This window comes from Octopus bimaculoides, chromosome 8 (genome assembly GCF_046866305.1).
Source record: "Octopus bimaculoides isolate indiv1 chromosome 8, ASM4686630v1, whole genome shotgun sequence".
Taxonomy (NCBI): domain Eukaryota; kingdom Metazoa; phylum Mollusca; class Cephalopoda; order Octopoda; family Octopodidae; genus Octopus; species Octopus bimaculoides.
Window position 1 is genome coordinate 78716692 of NC_142935.1, and position 26244 is coordinate 78742935.

Below are 26244 nucleotides of genomic sequence, written 5' to 3' on the forward strand. Positions count from 1 at the left end.
ATAGGTGAGCAACGAGAGGAAAAGAGAAAGAGAGGAAATACGAGGGGGAAAAAGATATACGTAGTAGTAACAGAGGAAGAACGAGAGGGGTAAAGCGAGATACGTAGTAGTACAGAGGAAGAACGAGGTGGGGAAGGAAAGAGAAAGAGATAGAGTAGCGTCGGAGGATATGAGTTTACGAAAACTACTTACATTTGGAAGACGCTGCGTTCAATCGTAAAAACAAATAGTAAATGAGTATATGCATATATACGTACAGGTATGTGCATACCGACATCCACCTGTATGTATAGGTGCATATCTGGGTACAGGACATTGCAAACAAATGTAATATATATGTTGTTGTACTTGGGGATGGTCATATTGCCAGGTTAGCCAATAAAAACACACGCACTGTATATTTGGTGTTAATTTGCTTCAGCTTTATATTACATTAATCTTAATCTTATTTCGGCCAGAGTTCTTTCGTCACACTTCTGTGACCGCATCAGTGATCCTTTGTTTCCTTCTTTCTTATGTGTGTCTCACCTTGCTAACTATCAGCCATGGCGGTCACAGAAGTGTGACGAAAGAACTCTGGCCGAAATAAGATTAAGATTAATGTAATATAAAGCTGAAGCAAATTAACACCAAATATACAGTGCGTGTGTTTTTATTGGCTAAACTGGCAATATGACCATCCCCAAGTACAACAACATCTGTTTCAACACACGATTTCACATCAAAAATCTTGCAAAACAAATATGTATATATATATATATATATATATATATATATATATATATATATATATATATATACACGCACATACATATACTTTTATTCTTTTACTTGGTTCAGCCATTTGACTGCAGCCATGTTGTAACGCTGCCTTGATGGGTTTTAGTCGAACAAGTCGACACACAAATATATACATATATATACGATAGGCTTCTTTCAGTTTCCGTCTACCAAATCGACTCACGAGGCTTTGGTCGGCCCGAGGCTACATATATATATTCTTTAATTTTTCTTTTTTTTTTTTTGCTTCTTTCATCTTTTTCCCTGTAAAGGTTAACTTATTTCATACATTCATGTCTTCCAAACAGTAAGTTATTGACACTAACTTGTCAGCAACAATTTGACAGACGAATCTGGGGAGTGTAAACAAGCGCGCGCACAAACACACATATGCAGGCATATGTATGTACATGGCTGTATAACAATGCGTCTGTATGTATAGATATACAAACATAATTACACATGCATATACATATAGAAGCGTCTTCCTAGGCAAGTGCATTCTATTTTAGACAGGCAGACAAATGCCTTGCGAGTGGAATTGGTCGATAGAGATTGAAAGAAGGCATCATATAAGTGTGTGTGTGTGTGTGTGTGTGCGCATGTAGTTATCTATAGACAGCTAGATAGAAACATACATACACACACACACACACACATCTACACCTACTGTGTGTGTGTGTGTATGTGTGTCCACTCCTTCTTCGCTCTATATTTGCTTATGTATATAGCTATTGTTCAATTTCATGGCTGCTGAGTGCCCTCCTAAGATTTAAATTCAATGTTGTTGGTGGGGAATTATTGTTCTTTACACCAAACCTTGTTTTCTCCCGTTATCTCTCTACATTGCTGGCGTAAGTATTGTGTAAGAAATACCAGTGCTTTTTCATTTTTGCTTTCTATACTTATTACACAACAAGAGAAAATTATATTTCAAATTCATTTCTCCACCAACATATTGATTTGAAATTAATAGAAGTATATTCCAGCCTTTCTTTGCTACTACTATGATGTGTTCATTCATACATCAGCAATGAATGGGTTGGTATAACGTGCTACTACTGTCTTCATGTCGTTTTCATTCATACTTTATTCATACATATCTCAATTGGACTGTTTATGTTGGTTGTGTAGCTGTGAATATAGCCATTATCATTTGTAATTCATTGTAAAAGTTGCTGTGTATAATTACCAGCGTGTTTAATCGTGGAGCTGGCTGTATGAATACTCACCGCCTGTGTAAATGCGGAGATAAATAAATATATAGATCCTTCTTCCACTTCTACAATGACTATACCAATAGTAGAACCAATTGAACCTCTTTAAATCAGCGGAGTTTTGTCCTTAGGAAGATAGGAAGCAGGACAAAAATGCAAAATAATTGGGGGGGGGGGAGAAAAGTCTTCAGAATCAAATTAATTTCCGTTGCGTGAGAAAGAAGATTAGTGAAAGGGGGGAAAAAATAAGGAAAAAAGCGGAAGAGACTTTTCTTTTCTATGAAGTATGGCACTTCGAAAGAATAGTTTCCACTCCACCACCATCAGCCTAGAATTCTATTTGTAAATTATTGTAAAACGTCGAGTATTCCGCAGACACGTAATTTGCAGAATGAATCAATGTGACAAGGCTGGCGATTGCAACTTGCACACACCGTCCATTTGTGGAGTGGTTAAAAACAACGTAAAACACTCACATATCTTCACTTGTCTGTTTATAATGTATGTATATTTTTATTTGATATGTATGCATACTGATATACTGCATAAATGTGCATCTTTCACGTGTAGAATTTAATAAATTTTATGTTTTATTTTGCATTTTGCTTGTAGTGTACGTTCGTGTGTGTACACACACAGAGTTTATATCCATTTAAAATAAAAGAAAATAGAGATTAGGAAGTCAATAATAGTTTAATGATAATAGTTTATTATTAATAACAACAAATTGGTCGTCTTCGGCTGTAAGAAGCGATGACCAATTTGTTAATAATAAACAATTAACTTCCTACTCCTACTCTCTATTTTCTTTTCTTCTTTTAAATGGATATAAACTTTATACCCTTTATATCCATTTATATGATATATTATTTTAAGGAAATTCATTCCCCAAAAATACTAGGTATTGAACTAGTATTTCCTTGGATGAAACCATCCCATCATGAGGTTAACATACCTTTTAATTGAATATATATATATATATATATATATATATATATATATGTGTGTGTGTGTGTGTGTGTGTGTGTGTGTGTGTGTGTGTGTGTGTATAAATATAAAAAAAGATAAAGAGAGCAATGGTAAAGTTGGAAATATATAGCTGTAAGACTCTAATCCATAAAATATATTTCTAACTTTACCATTGCTCTCTTTATCTTTTTATATATTTATACATACACACGCTAATACACGACTTATAACCCCCAATCCTGTTCATACAACGACTGGGGCAAAACTAGTCGGTATACAGCACTTACTCGGTATTACCTGTATCCTTTTGGGTTTGGTTAAATCCAATACCCTCCTCAACCTTATATTTATATATATATATATATATATATATATATATATATATATATATATATATATATATATATATATATATTAGGAAGTTAAAAGTTATGGCCGGTCATGGAGTGACCATTGGTTTCGCACCTAGCGCTTAACAGTGTAGGCGACTCTAGCGGCTATGTACCTTCGGCCGTTTGAATCTTATGAGCACCTTTATAGGTGCGAAATAAATGGTCACTCTATGACTGGCCATCATTTTTTGACTTCCTAAAAATATATTACTGCTCCAATGCTTTAGAGTGTGCTTCCTTTTCGGATACATGAACTACTGGCAATATATATGTGTCTGTCATACCGGCCATGATGAAATACCACAAGGTATAGAAAATACGTATTCGCCTTTATATATTTAATCCTTTATATTGAACACTCAATATTTCATCTATTCAATAAGACATATTCCATATATTCAATAAGACATTCAATACTTTATTTCATTGTACCATCCATTTTTATTTTATATTATATATTGTATATTATATTATATATTGTATATTCCATATTCTATATCTCACATTGGTTTTGCAGGAATATAAATAAAACAAAAAACAGACAGTGTTGGAACTCTTTTAAACAAAATAATATATTCCTCTATACACAATCATACAAAACCCCTTTTTTTGTATTTATTTTTACTCGCATATATATATATATATATATATATATATATATAGGTGTGTTTATGCATATGTGAATAGAAATGTACACACACCTCACATAGAGGCATAACTATAGTTTGGTGTTCCTCACCAACTTACTCGTAATTTCCTTTAATAAATACATTATTTAAATGAAGTTTTACGCAGTTATATTTTCAATGATGTGGATTATGATTATAATAGCAAAAATTAAAAATGATAATCTAAAATTTTTACTTTTTACTCTGAAAGAAAAAAGGACCCTACCTTTGTAAACCATTCTGTACAACATTCGTGGTGATGATGTTTTTCTCATTGCTTTCATTCATAACCAACATGAAATTGCAAGGAAACCATAAATATTTCTGCTTAAGTTTAACTGGAAAACATATCGAAATGTAATATTACTGAATAATGCTGACAAATTGTTATGGATTTTATGTTGTTGAATTATGACTAATAGGTTAATGAATGGTTAAAATGGATGGCATCTTACTAAAATGGTGGAATCCCTTATGAGTATGCATGCGTGCGCGTGTATGAGTGTGCGTGTGCGCGTCTATGTATGTTTTTATGTATGAATATCTATCTGTCTCTATATACAACTGTGTGTGCTTTGCATCTTATAACAGAAACAGCTGTAAGCTAATGAAGTTCATGATATGATTACTTATTCTTTTCTCATCTTAATTTCTTCTTACTACTGGACTGGTGCTTTGTTCTGAAGCATTTATATATGAAGTTCTAACACCAGGTTATTAGTATTGCTATGCACTGAAAAAAATAAGGGAAGAAATATATATATATATATATATATATAAACAATATATGAGTATATGCATATATATGTACATGTATGTACATACCTTCATCTACATGTACCTATAGATACATATCTGGGTACATGACGTTGCAAAAGAACATGGACAAAATGATAAATAAGTTACAAAATCAAGCAAGCCACATAGAGGACATATCCTTCATCAGCTGCCACCATTAAAACACTGGCGTTTCGAAGAGTTAGGGCAGGACGCATCGTTAAAATGGCTCTTCCCACGAACACAAATTAAATTTTTTTCATGAAGGATAGTGGCAGACGAAAAACAAGACAGGAAAACGAAACGGTGAAATAAACAAACAAAAAGGCTGTACAGCCAGACGTGAAGAAGTGTGTGTATATTGAACGCTGTGAAGCACAAACAGGAGAGGCGAAGAAATGCGTCCGAAGCTTAGGGAGTCAGAGACTGAAAAGAAATGCAACCGGACACATGTGACCAGCAAGGGGTAGGGAGAAAGAGTAGCAGAGGGAGAAGAAGGGGAGGAAGTAGAATATAAGTGAGCAACAAGAGGTAGAGAGGGAGAGAGATAGTAGTAGTGACGGGGAGAGGCGAAGGACGAGCGACGAGAGAGAGAGAGAGAGAGAGAGATAGTAGTGACAGGGAGAGGCGAAGAACAGTAGAGGGAAGAAATGAGAGGGGGAGATAGAGAGAGTCGCATTAGAAAAATATAGTTCAAAACTTGTAAAAGTTAACACGTGCGTTCGATCGTGTGATACAAACAATATATGCGTATATGCATATATATGTACATGTATGTACATACCTTCATCTACATGTACATATAGATACATATCTGGGTACTACCAGAGTAAGCACATAAATGCGAAACAAAGTGGAAAATATAGTACTCGAATACTTTATTAAAAAAGCATTCTAAATAATAAAACTGTCTGATGAACGGGAACATGAAACTCTGAGTAACAGTTTTTTGTGATATTTTTGCTGCTTTTTAATAAAGTATATATATATATATATATATATATGTGTGTGTGTGTGTGTGTGTATATATATATATATATGTATATATATATTGATAGGAAGGACAACAAAAGAAAGAAAGAGACCTCGATATTATGTAAATAGAAGAATTTATCTGTAAAAATATGTGGCACTCTTCAGTAATCCTGCCAGGAATTTTCAATGGCTGGATTACTGAAGAGATGTTGGTGTGGGCTCCCACCCCGGCATCCGAAACTCGGAGTTTTATCATGGCTACCGAATAAGTGTCACATGTTTTTACAGGTATATATATATCGGTTTTAGAAAAACAAATCCAAAGAATGATACTCTAAGAAGTAGAGCAGTCTATATTTTTTCCTGGTGAAGACTGGTTTATGGGTTTCCCGTCCATAAAAGGTTTAACTTTATGGCATATTGTCAGACCCCCAAGACCTGTTGGCCTATGACCTCTTTAAAATATGGAGGGGGAAAAGTCTGGATTATCTCCTTTCACCAATGGCTATCGATTTCCTGCTGTACTGCCATCACTCAGCTGTGAGGGTAAACAATTTGGGGATTATCTCACTCTTGCATTAGCTATCAACTTCCAGTAGTTCCCAAAAGGCCAGGAGAAATCTAAAGTGGAAACATGGCCCAAAAAATCTTTGTTCTGGAATTAAGTATAGCCCCTGGCTCAAGTGAGTCCCTTAGGATTTTCGTGTGTTCAGCTACGCATAACTTGTAGTGTTTCGTCCCATTGATGTAGGAGCTTGGGTTTTTGAGGTGCCCACTCTATCCTGTGGCCACCCCACCACCTCCAGAAATTTTGTTTCTCTTACCGGATATCCAGTTGCTCTTCCCATCTCTCCCGCTCTTATATTGGTAATAACGCTGCCTTTTCCTTGCTCTCCCTCTCTCTGGACTAACCAAACCAGATAGCAGCCCACTTACTCTATTTAACATTGGCATATTTATACTTCTTTTTTTTTTGTTACATTTATATTTGCAGCATCAGTAATGCTTACATCCACAATGCTCATAACACTTATATTTACAATGCCCCAAACATTTTCATATACAATGCTTCCTTACTCCCATACCCCAGTAGAGGCAACAACCTTAACAATTCTAACAAGTTTGAATGACAGTAAGTTAAAAAAAAGAACAACTGTTATGACATCTGTTACCAAACGATTATGGGACCCTTCTTTTCAGGTGCTGAATAACATCCCTCCTTCCTGTGGTACCACCCATATCTCTTTCCTAGTTTTCAGAGTTGGCACTCTAAATGTAGGCACATTGAAAGGTAGCTTTAGCGAGATTGTAGAGTTGCTTGAATGGAGACGTGTTGATGTATGTTGCATACAAGAGGTAAGGTGGAGAGGAGCTTCAGCCAGAGTCCTCACAGGCAAAGCACATAGGTATAAACTCTTCTGGGAAAGTAACAGTGATAGAATAGGGGATGTAGGCATGCTTCTTGCAGAGAAATGGGTGGATAAGGTCATAGAGGTAGTGAGGGTGTGTAATAGAGTATTTAAACTCAGGTTAGTCTTATAGAATAGTATAGCTACAATTATCTCTGCCTATGCCCCACAAGCGGGCCTATCAAATGAACAGAAGGATCATCATCATCATCATCATCATCGTTTAACGTCCGCTTTCCATGCTAGCATGGGTTGGACGATTTGACTGAGGACTGGTGAAACCGGATGGCAACACCAGGCTCCAGTCTGATTTGGCAGAGTTTCTACAGCTGGATGCCCTTCCTAACGCCAACCACTCAGAGAGTGTAGTGGGTGCTTTTACGTGTCACCCGCACGAAAACGGCCACGCTCGAAATGGTGTCTTTTATGTGCCACCCGCACAAGCCAGTCCAGGGGCACTGGCAACGATCTCGCTCGAAAATCCTACAGGAGCCAGTCAGGCGGTACTGGCAACGGCCACGCTCAAAATGGTGCATCTCATGTGCCACCCGCACAAGAACCAGTCCAGGGGCACTGGCAACGATCTTACTTGGCTTGCCGGGTCTTCTCACGCACAGCCCATTTCCAAAGGTCTCGGTCCGTAGTCATCGCCTCGGTGAGGCCCAATGTACGAAGGTCTTGCCTCACCACCTCAGCCCAGGTCTTCCTGGGCCTACCTCTTCCACGGGTTCCCTCAACTGTTAGGGTGTGGCACTTTTTCACGCAGCTATCCTCCTCCATTCTCACCACATGTCCATACCAGCGCAATCGTCTCTCTTGCACGCCACAACTGATGCTTCTAATGTTCAGCTTTTCTCTCAAGATACTTACACTCTGACGGGTATTCACATTGACATTACACATCCAACGGAGCATACTGGCTTCATTCCTTGCGAGCTTACGTATGTCCTCAGCAGTTACAGCCCATGTTTCACTGCCATGTAGCATGGTTGTTCGTACGCATGCGTCATACAGTCTGCCTTTTACTCTGAGTGAGAGTCCCTTTGTCGCCAGCAGGGGTAAGAGCTCTCTAAACTTTGCCCAGGCTATTCTTATTCTAGCAGCTACACTTTCAGCGCACCCACCCCCACTACTAACTTGGTCGCCCAGATAGCGGAAGCTATCGACTACCTCTAGTTTTTCACCCTGGAATGAGATAGAAGTTGTTTCCTGTTTGTTTGCAGTCTTTATTGCACCTGAACATCTGCCACAAACAAAAACTAACTTGCTAGTTAACCTGCCTTTGATGTTGCTGCACCTCTTATGTGTCCATAGCTTGCACCGGGTACATCTTATAGAGTTACTACCTACTCCTTTTCTACATACTGAGCAGGGCCATCTACCTGAAGGGGTTTGTGTTTTATCTACCTTCCTACTTATTAGGATTTTGGTTTTAGCTAGGTTGACTCTAAGGCCCTTCAATTCTAGACCTTGCTTCCACACCTGAAACTTCTCCTCTAGTTCTGATAGTGACTCCGCAATTAGGGCAAGGTCATCAGCATAGAGGAGCTCCCAGGGGCAACCTGTCTTGAACTCCTCTGTGATTGCCTGGAGGACTATGGTAAATAATAGGGGGCTGAGGACGGAACCTTGGTGGACCCCTACCTCTACCCGGAATTCATTGCTGTACTCATTTCCAACCCTCACCTTACTGGCCGCATCTCTGTACATGGCTCGCACAGCTCTCACTAGCCATTCTTCTATCCCAAGTTTCCTCATTGACCACCAGATAAGGGATCGGGGGACCCTGTCAAAGGCTTTCTCCATGTCAACGAAAGCCAGGTACAGAGGTTTATCCTTGGCTAGGTATTTCTCTTGCAACTGTCTCACTAGAAATAAGGCATCAGTAGTGCTTTTACCTGGCACGAACCCAAACTGCATCTCATCTAAATTGATTCGCTCCCTAATTAGTTGGGCTATGACCCTCTCTGTAACTTTCATAACCTGATCTAACAGCTTGATGCCTCTGTAATTATTTGTATCTAAAGCGTCCCCTTTACCTTTGTAGCAGTTGACTATGATGCTGCTACACCAGTCATAGGGTATGACTCCTTCGTGTATCACCTGGTTCGTAATACGGGTGACTAGGCTATAGCCAACACTGCCAGATATTTTGAGCATCTCTGCAGTGATTCCTGATGGGCCGGGGGCTTTCCCGGTCTTCATACTCTTAATTGCTTTATCTACCCTGGTACTATCAACTCGGATAGCTGGTCCCTCTATTGGGTCGACATAAGGCAGGCTCTCTTTCTCCCACTTTTATGATATTCTTCTGCAGGCTACCTTAAAGACAATTGGCAATGATCTCATCTTTGCGGCTGGAGATTTTAATAGGCATGTCAAACAGCAACCTGGTATCTTTCATGCTGTGCATGGGGGTCATGGAATTGGTGCCAGAAATGAAGAGGGAACTAGGCTTCTGGAGTTCTGTGATGCAAATAACCTAATATCGGCAACACCAACTTCAGGAAGCCAGCCAGCCACCTGATAACCTATCAATCAGGTAACTCTGCTAGCCAGATTGATTTCATTCTCACCAGACATCGGGATGCATGGTTGCTCTTAAATACAAAGACCCTCCCTGATGAAGATTGTACCCACAGCATAGACCAGTTATTAGTGACTTTGGACTGGAGGCTAGAAGAATGCCAAAAAGCAGACCAATCTGGAAAAGAAGGACTTGGAAGCTTAAGAACCCTTCACATGGTGAGAGATTTAGGGATATTCTTACTGAGAAATTTGATGAGAGGGTGGAGGAACTATAGTCCTGTGACAAAGAAGGCAGCTGGGAATTCCTGCGAGACAGCTTGCTGAGTGCCACAGACCAAATCTGTGTCTGGTGCAAAGTCCATTCCAGACCTAGGGTGACATGATGGTGGAACAATACTGTAGACAGGGACATTAGAGCAAAGGAAACAGGCCTGGAAGAGTCAGATAGCTAGAAGGGAAGCTAGGAGACAGCTATATATATATAGCCAAAGGAGTAGCAGAAAAGATTGCCAATGTTCAGCAATGTGAGGACCAAAGAACTGAAGTATTTCGGATAGTAAGACAGTGCGTGAGAGAAAACCGTGATGTCATAGGAGAGAAATGTGTCCACATGGATAATGGTGCCCTTGCATTTAATGATTCTGCAAAGAAAGAGGCTTGAAGATGCCATTATGAAAGACTACTGAATGTGGAGAATGAATGGGAGGAGGAGAGTCTGCCAAAGGTTGACCCAATTGAGGGACCAGCTACCTGAATCAACAGTATCCTGGTAGATAAAGCAATTAAGGATATGAAGACAGGGAAAGCACCTGGCCCATCAGGAATCACCGCTGAGATGTTTAAAATATTGGGTGGTGTGGATTATGGTCTTGTCACCCGCATCATAAATCAAGTGGTTCATGAAGGAGTCATACCCAATAACTGGTGTAGCAGTACCATAGTCAACTGCTACAAAGTAAAGGTGATGCTTTAGATAGAAATAACTACGGGATATCAAATTATTGGATCAAGTAATGAAAGTTACAGAGAGGATCATAGCCCAACTAATTAGGGAGAGAGTTAGCCAAGATGAGATGCAGTTTGGTTTTGTGCCATGGAGAAGCACCACCGATGCTATATTTCAGGAGAAATACCTCTGTACTTGGAAATTGTTGACTTGGAGAAAGCCTTTGACAGCATCCCCAATCCCTTATCTGGTGGGCAATATAGAAACTGGGGATAGATGAGTGGTTGGTAAGAGCTGTACAAGGGATGAATTTCAGGTAGAAGTAGTTCAATAAGGATCAGTCCTCAGCCCCCTCTTATTCATCATAGTCCTCCAGGCAATAGCAGAGGAATTCAAGACAGGCTGCCCTCTATGTTGATGACCTGCTCTAATAGCCGAGTCACTACCACAACTAGAGACAAAGTTTAGAATGTGGAAGCAAGGTCTAGAATCGAAGGGCCTTAGGATTAACTTAACAAAAATCAAAGACTTAATAAATAGGAAGGCTGACAAATCACAAATCCCTTCAGGTAGATGGCCCTGCTCGATCTGTAGAAAAGGCGTAGGTAGAAAATCCATACGATGTACCTGTTGTAAGCTATGGACACATAAGAGGTGCGGCAATATCAAAGAAAGGTTCACTGGGAAGATACTTTTTGTGTGTGGCAGATGCACAGGGACAATAAACACTGAAGATGTACAGAAAACAGATTCTATCACATGCCAGGGGAAAAAAAATAGATGTAGTTGATAGCTTCCATTACCTAGGCGACCAAGTCTGTAGTGGGGGTGGATGCTCTGAGTGTGGCTGCTAGAATAAGAATAGCCTGGGCAAAGTTCAAGGAGCTCCTACCTCTGCTGGTTACAAAGAGCCTCTTGCTCAGGATGAATGTAGACTGTATGATGCATATGTGCAAACTGCCATGCTACACAGTAGTGAAACATGAGCCATGACTGCTGAGGACATGCATTGGCTTGAAAGAAATGAAACTAGTATGCTCCACTGGATGTGAAATGTCAGTGTGCATGCACAACAGAATGTGAGCGCCCTAAGAGAAAAGTTAGACATAAGAAGCATCAAATGTGGTGTGCAAGACAGGCAACTGTGTGAGGAAGTGCCACACCCTAACTGTGGAAGGAACCCATGGAAGACATGGGATGAAGTGGTCAAGCGTGACCTTCGAACGTTGAGTCTCACAGAGGCAATGACAGGAGACTGAGACCTTTTAGAGATATGCTGTGATTGAGAAGACCCAGCAACTAAAGTGAGATTGCAGTCATGGCTGATGCCAGTGTTGCATGTCCAGCCCATTTAAAAGTACACTTGATGCGTCAGACAAAATGATATGCATGAGAGTCAAACCAAAATCATAGCTGTGGCCAGGTCCATCTGACTGGCTTCCATGCCGGTGTCACGTAAAAAGCACCAACCAAACGTGGCCAATGCCAGTGTCCCCTGACTGGCTCCACTGCCAGTGGCATGTAAAAAGCACCATCCGAATATGATTGATGCCAGGGCCACCTGACTGGCTCCTGTGCTGGTGGCACGTAGAAAGCACCCACTACACTCTCAGAGTGGTTGGCATTAGGAAGGGCATCCAGTTGTAGAAACATTGCCAGATCAGATTGGAGCCTCATGCAGCCGCTGTCATTCCAGACCTCAGTCAAACCGTCCAACCCATGCCAGCATGGAAAACAGATGTTAAATGATGAGAGAGATATATAAATGTATATTTATATATGTATATATATCTATGTATAAATATATATTTGTATAGATATATATATATCTATGTATTTGCCATGATATGTGTAGTAGCCACTACACATTTTTTTTCTCTCCTTGTTTTTTTTCTGTGTTCCTTTCTGTGGAAGAGCGTAGGCTCAAAAACGTTAAAAACTTTTTCAATTCCCGAGCGTTATACTAATACATCTGTTTGTTTTCTACACCACCTGTCTTCATCTTTTGTTTTCTTGTGAATTCTCCCTATATATATATCTGTGTGTGTATAATTTGTAGTAGTAGAAATACTTGTGATACAGCTAGCATGGTAACAACACCGGTAAATGGAGTCGGGACTGCCTTATATACAAACAAATATGATAAATGCTCATGCAGAGAAAATCAAAATGTCCTTTGATGAATCTCTGTATGAGTATAAATCTTATATATAAATGTACCATGCACACAAAGGGAGAGCCCTATGTTTACATTGGGCAGATGGCTGATTCATTTACGAATCGTTCTCGTGTGCATGTTGCTAGCTTTAAGACAATCAATAAGAGATATTGAACGTCTTTGGCAGATTTTGTATGGTGACTGAAGTACAGCATTAATTGGTCCATAGTAAGGTATGCAAAACCATAGAATATGATTTCCAGGAGATGCCGTCTCTGCTCCAAGGAATCCCTGTCTATTCTGTGGACTAATGAGAAGATAATTAATAGAATTTCTGAAAGACTCTTGAGATGCCTACATGCATATAAGTGTACTTTCGTACAATGCTATGGGAATGAATTTTGAGTAATCAGTAACTTAATTTACTTTAAGGTGTGGATTACTTAAGTTTACTTTTAACCTCCCCTTTCTTATAAACACCAAGTAGATAACTAACACGCTTTGCGATCATGAGTGCACCAAACCTCACGTGTGTATATGCTCACATTTTTGCAGATGCTTGTATGAGCAAGTGTACTCGTGCCATGCAGCTTGCTCAAGGGTGTTTATACATCCATATCTATTAACAGTTATTTCTTGCTGGATTGCGTGTTCGTTTCTCTTTTTGCCATCTGTGATTTTACTTTTGATTTATATAAATGAAGATGTTTCCTCCATCTGGCTACTTTTCTCTCTACAAAATAGAAAGTTACATTGTGGAACAGTCATTTTAACGAGTTGTATTTATTTATCACCCGACGAGATACATCTGCACCACTGGATGCTCCTGAACGAGTTGTTGAGTGTCCCACCCAAGAGGAATCAATGCTAGATGTGTCGAAACAATGATTAATAATAAATTGCCATGATTAATAATAAATTCTCATATATTCTATCTTCTGTCTTTCATTTGCTATATATGTATATATACAAACAATATATGAGTATCATCATCATCATCATCATCATCGTTTAACTATGTGGCTTGCTTGTTTGTTGTACCTTGTTTATCATTTTGTCCATGTTCTTTTGCCACGTCATGTACCCAGTTATGTATCTATGTGTACATGTAGATGAAGGTATGTACATACATGTACATATATATGCATATACTCATATTGTTCGTATCACAACAGAACGCACGTGTTAACCTTTATACAGTAAGTTTTAACTATGTGTGTATATATATATATATATATATATATATGTGTGTGTGTGTGTATGTATATTCTTTTTTTTATTCTTTTATTTGTTTTAGTCATTTGACTATGGCCATGCTGGAGCACTGCCTTTCAGTCAAACAAATCCACACCAGGACTTATTCTTTATAAGCCTAGTACTTATTCCATCGGTCCCTTTTGCCAGGAATCTAAACACATTAACATTGGTTGTCAAGTGATGGTGAAGGGACGATCATAGGCACACACACACATATATATATACAATGGGCTTCTTTCAGTTTCTGTCTACCAAATCCACTCACAAGGCTTTGGTCAGCCCAAGGCTATAGCAGAAGATACTTGCCCAAGGTGCCACGCAGTGGGACTGAACATGGAACCATGTGGTTGGAAAAAAAGCTTCTGACCACACACCCACGCCTCTTTTATTCTTTTACTTCAGTCATTTGACTGTGGCCATGCTGCAGAACTGCCTTTAGTTGAACAAATAGATCCCCAGGACTTATTTGTAAGCCTAGTACTTGTACTATCACTCTCTTTTGCCAAACCACTAAGTTATGGGGATGTAAACACACCAACATCAGTTGTCAAATGATGGTGGAGCAACAAACACAAACACGCATACACACACACACACACACACATAAATACATATATACAATGGTCTTATTTCAGAGGTGCATACAGTGGGACTTAACCTGGAACCATGTTGTTGGGAAACAAGCTTCTTACCACACAGCTACTCCTACACTTACAAACACACTAACGTATATATATATATATATATATACATATATATATGTGTGTGTGTGTGTGTGTGTGTGCATGTGTATATGTGTGTGTATGTATATATATATGTGTGTGTATATATATATGTGTGTGTATATATGTGTGTGTGTATATGTATATATATATATATATATATATATATATATATATGTATGTATGTATATATATATATATTTATGTGTATGTATATATATATGTACATGTATTTGAAGAAACAAATACAATGGAAATTTATGAAATTTTTAAACTTAAGGATAATCCTACTCTAATTAACAATAGATCTGACCTTAGGGTTCTATGTGTACATTGTTACTCTCGCACCTTTAAATATTTAAAAAAATAAATCTTGCTAGGGATCTTTTTTAAAACGGGGGCCACATTTTTCATTAACGAAACACTTTGAAACTTGGAACACTGGTAGAATGTGTCATATAAAACATCTTTTTCTCTTAGTCTTCTTAAAAAAAAAAGAAATCCATAAATTATTCCATGTTAAAGTTGTCGTATTTCTGTAATTTCAACCAATCACTGACGTCCATTCAGCCGATATACATTAAGTGCCGACTACATAAACAAACGATTCTGAAACAATTAACCCTAACCCTAACCCTAACCCTAGGGTTAGGGTTAGGGTTAGGGTTAAAGCAAATTTAAAATGAAAAAAGCAAATAAAACGAAGGTATGGAGATTAAATACGCTTTACATCGCTTAATGAGCCAAAGGAGTAAATGTAAACAACTGAATACTTGTCAGTGATTGGTTGAAATTATCGAAATAAGACAATTTTTTACATGAAATAAATTCGAATACAAAAATATTTTTCTGTTCTATAACACAAAATAGATAAGTATACGAAGTTTGAAAGTCTTTCCGTACCAAAAACACTACGTAAAACATTAATGAAAAATGTGGCCCCCATTTTAAAAAAGATCCCTTGCTAGTAATATATTTTATTCCCTTTCGTTTCCCAGACTAACTACTTTATTTAAGTTATAGCTTTAAAGTATAAAATTTGGAATATATTTTAACCGTTCCCAACCCACTGATAATATTCCTACATTTCTCAAGCTAATTCTAGCTCTCTTCTACCATATTATCAATTTGAAACTATAGCTTTAATACTCTTAGTTTAGTCCTGATTTTCAAACTTTATTCCTCCCCTTTTTTCCTTCTCCTTCTTCTCACCCTTTTACTTTGATTCCTTATGGCCATTGATATCTTCTCTTCTTATGGTTTTCTTATAAATAATATCTCTCTTCTCCTACCCCACATAAATGTATATCTTATTCTAATTTAACTATAAATGTTCTCTATGGTTTGAATTTTTTAATATTTTATATTGTTGAATTATTCTAAATACACAGACGAATAGATATATTCTTAGTAATTTCCTTTAATTCTTCAATATCTTAACCTAAATTCCCTTACCTTAAATTTCCTCTCGCCACTCCTTAGAGTATTGTCCTTTCATTTTAATTTTTATTTTTATTTATTTTTTCTTATTTTCTTTTCCTTTCTTCTCTCTCTTTTCTCTTGCTTGATTTACCCCTAACCTTCGGTCCCTTACTACCTAACTTACCTTCCTTTAAATTGAAATTACTGCTATCTTACCCCTCCTTCTAGAAAGAAGAACAAATAGAATATATAGAAATTAAATTCCTGTTTGGTTCACTAGACTGTTGATTAACAGCCCAGTCAAGATGGTATTCTCTTCATCTCCTACTCATGTGTTTGCACACATTTACAAAATGGCTTTCTGAAATGAAATTCCATTATGCAGTTGAGGAGTACATTTTCATTGCACATCTTATGTTGTGTTCTCACTACATAAATAAATGAAGCTTGTACAAAACGTATGTACTGCTATAACCTAATACATTTTTGTTGCTTTTCTTCAAATTTAATTCACCAAATCTCTTGATTTTGTTTTTGGATTTTACCCTACCAAATTCTGGTGCCACAAACATTTTAAGTACCACATTTAATCTTTTGATTAAATCTATATTATATGTACATGTATGTATATATGTATATGTATGTATGTATATATATATATATATGTGTGTGTGTGTGTGTGTGTACATGTATGTATATATATATATGTACATGTATGTATATATATTTATATGTATATTTATTACTCAATATTTCATTTATTCAATAAGACATTCAATACTTCATTTCATTTTACTATTTATATTATATATTCCATATTCTATATCCCACATTAATTTTATAAGAATATAAATAAAACATAAAAAACCGACAGAGTTGGAACTCTTTTAAATAATATATTCCTCTATACACGATCATACAAACCCCTTTTTTAATTTTTTTATTTATATATATGACAGTACCATGGTAGATAAAGCAATTAAGAGTATGAAGACAGGGAAAGACCCCGGCCCATCAGGAATCACTGCAGAGATACTCAAAATATCTAGCAGCGTTGGCTATAGCCTAGTCACCCGTATTACGAACCAGGTGATACACGAAGGAGTCATACCCAATGACTGGTGTAGCAGCACCATAGTCAACTGCAACAAAGGTAAAGGTGACACTTTAGATACAAATAATTACAGAGGCATCAAGCTGTTAGATCAGGTTATGAAAGTTATGGAGAGGGTCATGGCCCAACTAATTAGGGAGTGAATCAATTTAGATGAGATGCAGTTTGGGTTCGTGCCAGGTAAAAGCACCACTGATGCCATATTTCTAGTAAGACAGCTGCAGGAGAAATACCTAGCCAAGGATAATCCTCTGTACCTGGCTTTCGTTGACATGGAGAAAGCCTTTGACAGGGTCCCCCGATCCCTTATCTGGTGGTCAATGAGGAAACTTGGGATAGCAGAATGGTTAGTGAGAACTTTGCGAGCCATGTACAGAGATGCTGTCAGTAAGGTGAGGGTTGGAAATGAGTACAGTGAAGAATTCCGGGTAGAGGTAAGGGTCCACCAAGGTTCCGTCCTCAGCCCCCTCCTATTTATCATAGTCCTCCAGGCGATCACAGAGGAATTCAAGACAGGTTGCCCCTGGGAGCTCCTCTATGCTGATGACCTTGCACTAATTGCGGAGTCACTATCAGAACTAGAGGAGAAGTTTCAGGTGTGGAAGCAAGGACTAGAGTCGAAGGGCCTTAGAGTCAACCTAGCTAAAACGAAAATCTTAATAAGTAGGACAGTAGATAAAACACAAACCCCTTCAGGTAGATGGCCCTGCTCAGTAGGTAGAAAAGGAGTAGGTAGTAACTCTATAAGATGTACCCGGTGCAAGCTATGGACACATAAGAGATGCAGCAATATCAAAGGCAGGTTAACTAGGAAGTTAGTTTTTGTATGTGGCAGATGTTCAGGTGCAATAAACACTGTAAACAAACGGGAAACAACTTCTGTCTCATTCCAGGGAGAAAAACTAGAAGTAGTTGATAGCTTCCGCTATCTGGGTGACCAAGTTAGTAGTTGGGGTGGGTGCACTGAAAGTGTAGCTGCTGGAATAAGAATAGCCTGGGCAAAGTTCAGAGAGCTCTTACTTCTGCTGGCGACAAAGGGACTCTCACTCAGAGTAAAAGGTAGGCTGTATGACGCATTTGTACAAACCGCCATGCTACATGGCAGTGAAACATGGGCTGTGACTGCTGAGGACATGTGTAAGCTTGCAAAGAATGAAGCCAGTATGCTCCGCTGGATGTGTAATGTCAGTGTGCATACCTGACAGAGTGTAAGTATCTTGAGAGAAAAGCTGAACATAAGAAGCATCAGTTGTGGTGTGCAAGAGAAACAATTGCGCTGGTATGGAGATGTGGTGAGAATGGAGGAGGATAGTTGTGTGAAAAAGTGCCACACCCTAACAGTTGAGGGAACCGGTGGAAGAGGTAGACCCAGGAAGACCTGGTATGAGATGGTGAAGCACGACCTTCAAACTTTAGGCCTCACCAAGGCAATGACTAGTGACCGGGTCCTTTGGAAATGTGCTGTGTGTGAGAAGATCCAGCAAGCCAAGTGGGACCTAAATCCAAGGCCTCTGCCAGGGGTGTAGCCAGCCCACTTGTGCGTACCTTTCCTACATTGGACACTAAACTCCGCCTGCGAAGACTTGTTGAGACAAGTGAAATCGAACTAAATTCGACGACTGGCACCCGTGCCAACGTCATCTCCTTCATTGGACATGAAACTCATCTTGCGATGACTTATTGGGCCAAGCGAAAGCGAAATCGGGATAGCACCTGTGCCCGGCGTCGCCTTTCTGGCACTTGTGCCCATGACATGTGTAAGGATTTTCGAGCGAAATCGTTGCCAGTGCTCCTGGACTGGCTCTTGTGTGGGTGGCACATAAAATACACCATTTTGAGCGTGGCCGTTGCCAGTACCGCCTGACTGGCCTTTTGTGCAGGTGACATGTAAAAGCACCCACTACACTCTCTGAGTGGTTGGCATTAGGAAGGGCATCCAGCTGTAGAAACTCTGCCAAATCAGATTGGAGCCTGGTGTTGCCATCCGGTTTCACCAGTCCTCAGTCAACTCGTCTAACCCATGCTAGCATGGAAAGCGGACGTTAAACGATGATGATGATGATGATATATATATATATATATATATATATATATATATATATATATATGTGTGTGTGTGTGTGTGTGTGTGTGTGTATATATATATATATATATATATAGGGTCCCCCGTTCCCTTATCAGGTGGTCAATGAGGAAACTAGGGATAGATGAGTGGTTAGAGAGAACTGTGCAAGCCATGTACAGGGACGCTATCAGTAAGGTGAGGGTTGGCAACAAGTACAGCGAAGAATTCCGGTTTGAGATAGGGGACCACCAAAATCCAGTCCTCCAGGCAATAACACAGGAATTCAAGATGGGATGCCCTTGGGAGCTCCTCTTTGCTGATGACCTTGCCCTAATTGCTGAGTCACTATCAGAACTAGAGGAGAAGTTTCAGGTGTGGAAGCAAGGACTAGAATCAAAGGGCCTTAGAGTCAACCTAGCTAAAACCAAAGTCTTAATAGGTAGGAAGGTAGACAAAACACAAACCCCTTCAGGTAGATGGCCCTGCTTGATCTGTAGAAAAGGAATAGGTAGAAACTCCATAAGATGCTCCCAGTGTAAGCTATGGACACATAAGAGGTGCAGCAATATCAAAGGCAGGCTAACTAGCAAGATAGTTTTTGTATGTGGCAGATGTACAGGAGCAATAAACACTGAAAATGTGCAGAAAACAACCTTTGTCACACTCCAGGGAGAAAAACTAGAAGTAGTTGATAGCTTCCGTTACCTAGGTGACCAAGTTTGTAGCAGGAGAAGGTGCGCTGAAAGTGTAGCTGCTAGCATAAGAATAGTTTGGGCAAAGTTCAGAGAGCTCTTACCTCTGCTGATGACAAAGGGCCTCTCACTCAGAGTAAAAGGTAGGCTGTATGACGCATTTGTACAAATCGCCATGCTACATGGCAGTGAAACATGGGCCGTGACTGTTGAGGACATGCGTAAGCTCGCAAGAAATGAAAACAGTATGCTCCGATGGATGTGTAATGTCAGTGTGCATACTCGACAGAGTGTAAGTACCTTGAGAGAAAAGTTGAACCTAAGAAGCATCAGTTGTGGTGTGCAAGAGAGACGATTGTGCTGGTATGGACATGTGGCAAGAATGGATGAGGGTAGCTGTGTGAAAAAGTTCCACACCCTAACAGTTAAGAGAACCTGTGGAAGAGGTAGACCCAGGAAGACCTGGTATGAGATGGTGAAGCACGATCTTCGAACTTTAGGCCTCACCAAGGCAATGACTAGTGACCGGATCCTTTGGAAATATGCAATACATGAGAAGACCCGGCAAGCCAAGTGAGAGCATAATCTGTGGCTTCTTGAAGTGTAGCCAGCTCACTTATTCATATCTTGAGGATGCTTTTGTTTCATTATTAGAAGAATACATAGGGTGTGTAAACAAAAAGAATAAGGCATGGATATCGCAAGAGACACAAGCAGCCAGAGAAGTAAGAAAGAAGCTAAAGGAAAAATTACTATCGGCAAGCTCAGAAGTAGAGATAAATAGATGTCAGGGAAATTAAAACCAACAAAATAAGAAAGTTAAAAAACAATTAAGAAGAGACAAGCGAAAATATTTCGGAAATTTAGCAATAACAGCAGAAAGTGTAGCTCAGCGCCAGAACATGAAAGAGCTGTACAACACAACTAAATTACTATCTGGGAAGAGAGTAAGAGTAGAAAAGGCAGTAAAAGGGAAGGATGGCCAGACGTTAACATCAATTCTAGAACAAAAAATCGATGGAAGGAGCATTTTGAAGATTTTCTCAATAGACTACCTCCAGACACAATAGCCAACATTGTGCCAAGAAATTTGGATCTTAACATCAGCCTTGACCCACCGTCCAAGTTTGAAATAAGAAAGGCTATACAATTCCTTAAGAATGGGAAATCGGGAGGTGTAGACAATATTCCAGCTGAAGCAATGAAATCAGCTATAGAAATAGCGGTAGAAATGTTTCATCCATTATTTTCTAAGATATGGCAGGAAGAAAATGTGCCTAATGATTGGAAAGAGGGACTCATCGTAAGATTGCCAAAAAAAAGGTGATTTAAGCGTTTGCGGATATTATAGAGGGATTATGTTGTTATCGACTCCCGGAAAAGTTTTTAACAGGATACTTTTGGAGGACAGCAGTTGACAAATTGTTGCATAAAGAACAAGCCGGATTTAGGAAGAACCGTCCATGTGTAGATCAAATTGCCACTCTTCGTATCATCTTAGAGCAAAGCACAAAGTGGAATACACTACTTTATATTAATTTTATTGATTTCAAAAAAGCATTCGATAGTGTAGATAGGGAAGGCTTATGGAAAATTATGCAGCACCACGGCATACCAGACAAGTATCTATACTATAAAAGGCAGATTTTCTCTGTGTGTGTGTATGTTTAAAATTCATACATTTACACAATTCCAAATTTCTTGGATTAAACAATCACAATTAATATTCTAAATACAATTTGTTAGGTCACTGCGTCATTTTTTCACTCCAAAAAATTCCTAATAACGAATATAATCCATAAAACTACACGAGTAAACATTTTCTCCCTAATAAAATCTAATTTCCTCTTTCTAATACAAATCCTTTCAACTCCTACTTTCTCTTATGAACCTTTACGAACAATCCAACAACAAATACAAAAAGAAAGGAAGGAGAAACACTGACAGTAAAAGAAAACTATTTCAGTATCAAAACTGAAACAATCACATTTCGATACTGTAATGACAGTTTCACTTTAATGGTTTCATTTTAATACTACATACATATATACATACATACCTCATTCTAATTGGCGGGAATTATAAGTTATTTCTAACTCATCCTTCACCATGATAACAACAGAAAAAAAATAGTCACACATCTTTTTCAAATACGATCGCCAAACATTTATTCCCTACAAACTGTAAGTTTTTTGGAAAATCTTTTCGTAAATCTTGAGATTAACACCCGCACGATTACCTACCTAACCCTAAAACCCCAACTCTAACATTTTAGTGAAAATCGTGCGGGTGTTAATCTGAAAATTTAACAATCTTTTTTAAAGCACTTTTATATGTCTTGCAAACAACTCGCACATGCAAGTGCTACCAGTCAAGAACTCCAGCAAGTGTATGGGGTCATCAGGAGATTTATTTAGTGTGTGTGTGTGTGTATATATATATACACTTAAGACTTAGTTGTGGGTTGGGACTTTCATCGGCAGAGGTCATTATTATTACGACCATATATATATACACACAGAATGCACATTAATACGCACATACATACAAATACCTATCATTCTTTTATATTTAGTGTGTGTGTGTGTGTTTTGCCCATCTTAATATATAATGCTGAAGTTCTGTATCTGTGAAGCCTTTTTAAAAGTTTATAGAAATCCACATTTTCCACTTTTTCGTCCTAACCCTAACACTGTAGTCAATATTGTGCTGGTGTTAATCTGAAAATTTAATAATCTTTTTTAAAACACTTTTACTTACTAACATTTTTTTATTTAGTGTGTGTGTGTGTGTTGGCCATATATTTATACACTTAAGACTTAGTTGTGGGTTGGGAGTTTGATCGGCAGACGTCATTATTATTATTATTATTATTATTTGAAATTTTTCCTCCAAAGGCGGCTTCAGGCAGGTGGAGAATAGTTGATTATATCGACCCCTGTGTCCAACTGGTACTTATTTTTTAGACCCTGAAAGGATGAAAGGCAAAGTCAACTTCGGCGGAATTTGAACTCAGAACGTAGAGATGGGTACAAACCTCTCGTTGCTACACTGATTCTGCAGAACAGGGTTGAGTGTGAAAACCAACTTTAAAGTGTAAATATAGATGTTTTTGAATACACACTCATACATACATATATACAAATACCTGTCAGTCTCTTCCAAATATGATCGACAGTCAAACATTTATTCCTTACAAACTGAATTTTCTTAATATCTTTCTTAAAACACATTTACTTACGACCATATATATATATACATACAGAATGCACATTAATACACACATACATACAAATACCTATCATTCTTTTTTATTTTGTGTGTGTGTGTGTTGCCCATCTTAATATATAATGCTGAAGTTCTATATCTGTGTGAAGCCTTTTTAAAAGTTTATAGAAATCCACATTTTCCATTTTTTCGTACAAATTTTTACATCAATGGAATTTTCTCGATGTGAACTTTCCAGTGCAGTAATTAGATTTTTTAAATTCCATTTACTTTATGTGATTTAAGGGAGATTTGGCTGTTGTTTCTAGCAACTTTTATATTTCTTCCCTTCTACCTGTACCGGCGTTCTTACACATTGATCACGCACTCAACATATCATATACAGAGTAAGAGTAAAAGAGAGAGAGAGAAAGTGATACCTACAAAGTCATAAATTAACTTGCTTTAAGACTATTCTTTCCTTCTACCTTTTCACTCTTACTTCGTTCTTCTTCCTCTCTCTCATTTAATAGCTTTCTTCTATCCCTCTACCTCTAACATATTTTTCATAACATAGAAATGTAAAAATACACAACCACACATACGTGATCTGTGACAACATACACATAAACACATACACACATCAACGTTATAGATATAAGATTTAGTTTCTGTGTGTTTCTTATATAAACATGCACACGCATTGCTATTTTATAACTGTCTTCCGTTCTCCCTTCCTCTCTTTCTCTTTCTTCATTGCTCCCGTTCTCTATTCCTTTCTCCCCCCTCTCTCGCACTCTCAAACGCATACACGCGCACGTACACACAAGCATTCCCTAACTCATGTTCGTCAATGTTTTGTAAATATACAAACTACGGAGCTTATGGACAACACATTGCAAATCAGTGAACTTCATTACAAATGTGGGTAATTTTTCAGATTAACACCCGCACGATTTTCACTAGGGTGTTAGGGTTACGGTTTTGGGGTTAGGGTTTTAGGGTTACGGTTAGGGTTAGAGTTACGATGAGGGTTAGTGTTATGGTTACGGTTTTAGGGTCTAAGAATTACGGTTACGTAATTGTGCGGGTGTTAATCTGAAAAATTACCAAAATGTGAAAACTACCAACCCTGCCAACTATTATAACTCTTGTTGTTCTCTTTAATATGTACATAGATTATGCCTCCAAACAAGACAACTTGCTGGGGAAAGAAAGCAACCGGTTTAAAAAGACAGCAACAGACTGCATCAATTCAACACATTCCAGAAGCTACTTTGAACATAATGCAAAATAGTGCATCAACATCTACTGCCCAATCTGATACAATTCTGGCAGAACTGTGTAGCAACAGATCACCAGCAATTGCTTCATCAGAAATTGCTGACCTACCTCCTACGAAAAGTAATTACCCTGCTTTGTATAATCAAGGCAGCGCAAAAAGTGGTTTTGCACAATCATTTCTATAGCCAATTAGACGGATGAAATTTACATACGCTTAATAATGTTACGCCAAACAGCCTTCAGACTTTCCCTATTAATTTCGTCTTTTGAATTATGAACATATTTACACCATAAGGGTTTTTTCGTTGCAAGGCTTTCTTTTTTAGTTGATTTTCACCTAGCAAGACTTATTGTAGATGGCGTAATAAGTTACACCCGGACAACGTCGGGTTATACTGCTAGTATATCTTTAATTAGAGCAACTTACCAAGGAATGTCATGCTGAGTCTTACATGGAAATGGAGCTATGGATAAATTTGAAGTAAAAACAGGAGTTCGGCAGGGCTGTATACTTTCTCCCTTTTTATTTCTACTAGTTATAGATTGGATTATGAAGGAAACTACGATTGAAAGCCAAACAAGCATTCAATGGATGGATGCAGAAGCTCTAGAAGATCTCGACTTTGCAGATGATATAGTGCTACTTTCACAAACATATAGCCAAATGCAAAATTAAATGTCAAAATTAAAAGTAATAGCTGCCAAACTGCGACAAATAAAAAGTTATGCACGTTAATGAAGTAAACAGTGAACATATTAAACTAGAAACCGGTGAACTAGAGGATGTAGCTGAGTTTAGGTATTTAGGTAGTAAGATAACGTTCTCAGGCGGCACCGACAAAGATATTAAGACGAGAATAAGTAAGGTAAGGACCGCTTTCCACCTGTTAAAAAAAGTATGGAGCGCAAGTGTAATTTCAATAAAGAACAAAATAAGAATTTTTAACACTAAGTTATGGGGACGTAAACACACCAGCATCAATTGTCAAGTGATGTTGGGGGAACAAACTCAGACACACAAACATATACATACACATACATATATACATATATACAACGGGCTTATTTCAGTTTCTGTCTTCCAAATCCACTCACAAGGCTTTGGTCAGCCCGGGGCTATAGTAGAAGACACTTCCCCAAGGTACCACGCAGTGGGACTGAACCCGATATGTATATATTATATATATATATATATATATATATATATATATATATATATATATACATTATTTATATATATATATATTATTTATATATGTATATATATATATTATATATATATATATTCTGTTACTCTTTTACTTGTTTCAGTCATTTGACTGTGGCCATGCTGGAGCACCGTCTTTAGTCGAACAAATCAATCCCAGGACTTATTCTTTGTAAGCCTAGTACTTATTCTATCAGTGTCTTTGGCCAAGCCGCTAACTTACGGGGACGTAAACACACCAGCATTGGCTGTCAAGTGATACTGAGGGGGGGGGGGGGGGGGCAAACAGACACGCAAACATATATATATATATACATTTATGACAGGCTTCTGTCAGTTTCCATCTACCAAATCCACTCACAAGGCTTTGGTAGGCCCGAGGCTATAGTAGAGGATACTTGCCCAAGATGTCCCGCAGTGGGACTGAACCCAGAACCCCATGCTGGCATGGAAA

The 26244-nt window shown here is 38.3% G+C and overlaps 1 protein-coding gene across 4 annotated transcripts in view; it reads left to right on the forward strand.

Moving 5' to 3' along the window:
* Window positions 1-26244, forward strand: part of LOC106875443 (uncharacterized) — a 124531-nt gene that overhangs the window by 79657 nt on the left and 18630 nt on the right. Inside the window, exon 1 of one of the 4 annotated variants that reach the window (XM_052970198.2) lies at window positions 1470-1634. The exons of the other annotated variants lie outside the window; for them this stretch is intronic. Coding sequence (XP_052826158.1) covers window positions 1562-1634 — 73 coding nt within the window. The 5' untranslated portion in view covers window positions 1470-1561. Of the gene's footprint in view, window positions 1-1469; window positions 1635-26244 lie in introns of those variants that run through there. 4 annotated transcript variants of the gene reach the window in all.